A 539-nucleotide genomic window follows, 5' to 3' on the forward strand; every position below is an offset into this window, starting at 1 on the left:
AACTGGGTACAGAGAATTCAGTCAGAGATGAGAGTGGACCACCCCCACCCGCACCCCCACCCCCGACAGAAATGACAATAGTCAAGTTTCTCACCACTTCCTCCATCGAAGCTTTGTTGTTCAGGAAGTCAGGATCCACCAGCAGGGCCAGAACCAGACCCTTGACCCGGTGCAGGTACAGGCTCATGACAATCAGACTCTCTAGGCTGTCTGAAGGAGGAGGAGGAGGTCCACACACCTCTGCCTCCTGACCTCCTACACTCCTGCTCCCACGCCCTCCGTCCCCACCTCCACCTCTCTCCACCACCAGCGACTTTTCCTCCAGACCGTGTCCGTCCTCGCGGCTGCTGAGGTTCCCGACGTCGGACTCCTCCGGGACGTTCTCCTGAGCTCCGGGAGAACGTCGACCATTGAAAAGTGGAGATCCCGAGGAGTGACCCCGGGTGTTGGGTGGATCAGTGGTCGGGCTGAAGACAGAGAGTTCTGATTCCGACGTGTCGTGACTCAGGGAGAAGTTCAGCTCGGACGACTCCGAATCA

General features: G+C 58.4%; 1 protein-coding gene across 1 annotated transcript; it reads right to left on the bottom strand.

The window, feature by feature from the left end:
- Positions 1 to 94: 94 nt before the first annotated feature.
- On the bottom strand, positions 95 to 535 carry LOC107988242 (Hermansky-Pudlak syndrome 4 protein homolog; the record flags this gene model as incomplete). The annotated part of the gene is made up of 1 exon (XM_017031128.1): positions 95 to 535. A coding segment is annotated over one exon (441 nt), but the record flags the coding sequence as incomplete, so codon positions are not given.
- Between the last annotated feature and the right edge of the window lie 4 nt (positions 536 to 539).

This window comes from Cynoglossus semilaevis, unplaced genomic scaffold (genome assembly GCF_000523025.1).
Source record: "Cynoglossus semilaevis isolate Cse_v1.0 unplaced genomic scaffold, Cse_v1.0 C18858754, whole genome shotgun sequence".
In the NCBI taxonomy this organism is placed as follows: domain Eukaryota; kingdom Metazoa; phylum Chordata; class Actinopteri; order Pleuronectiformes; family Cynoglossidae; genus Cynoglossus; species Cynoglossus semilaevis.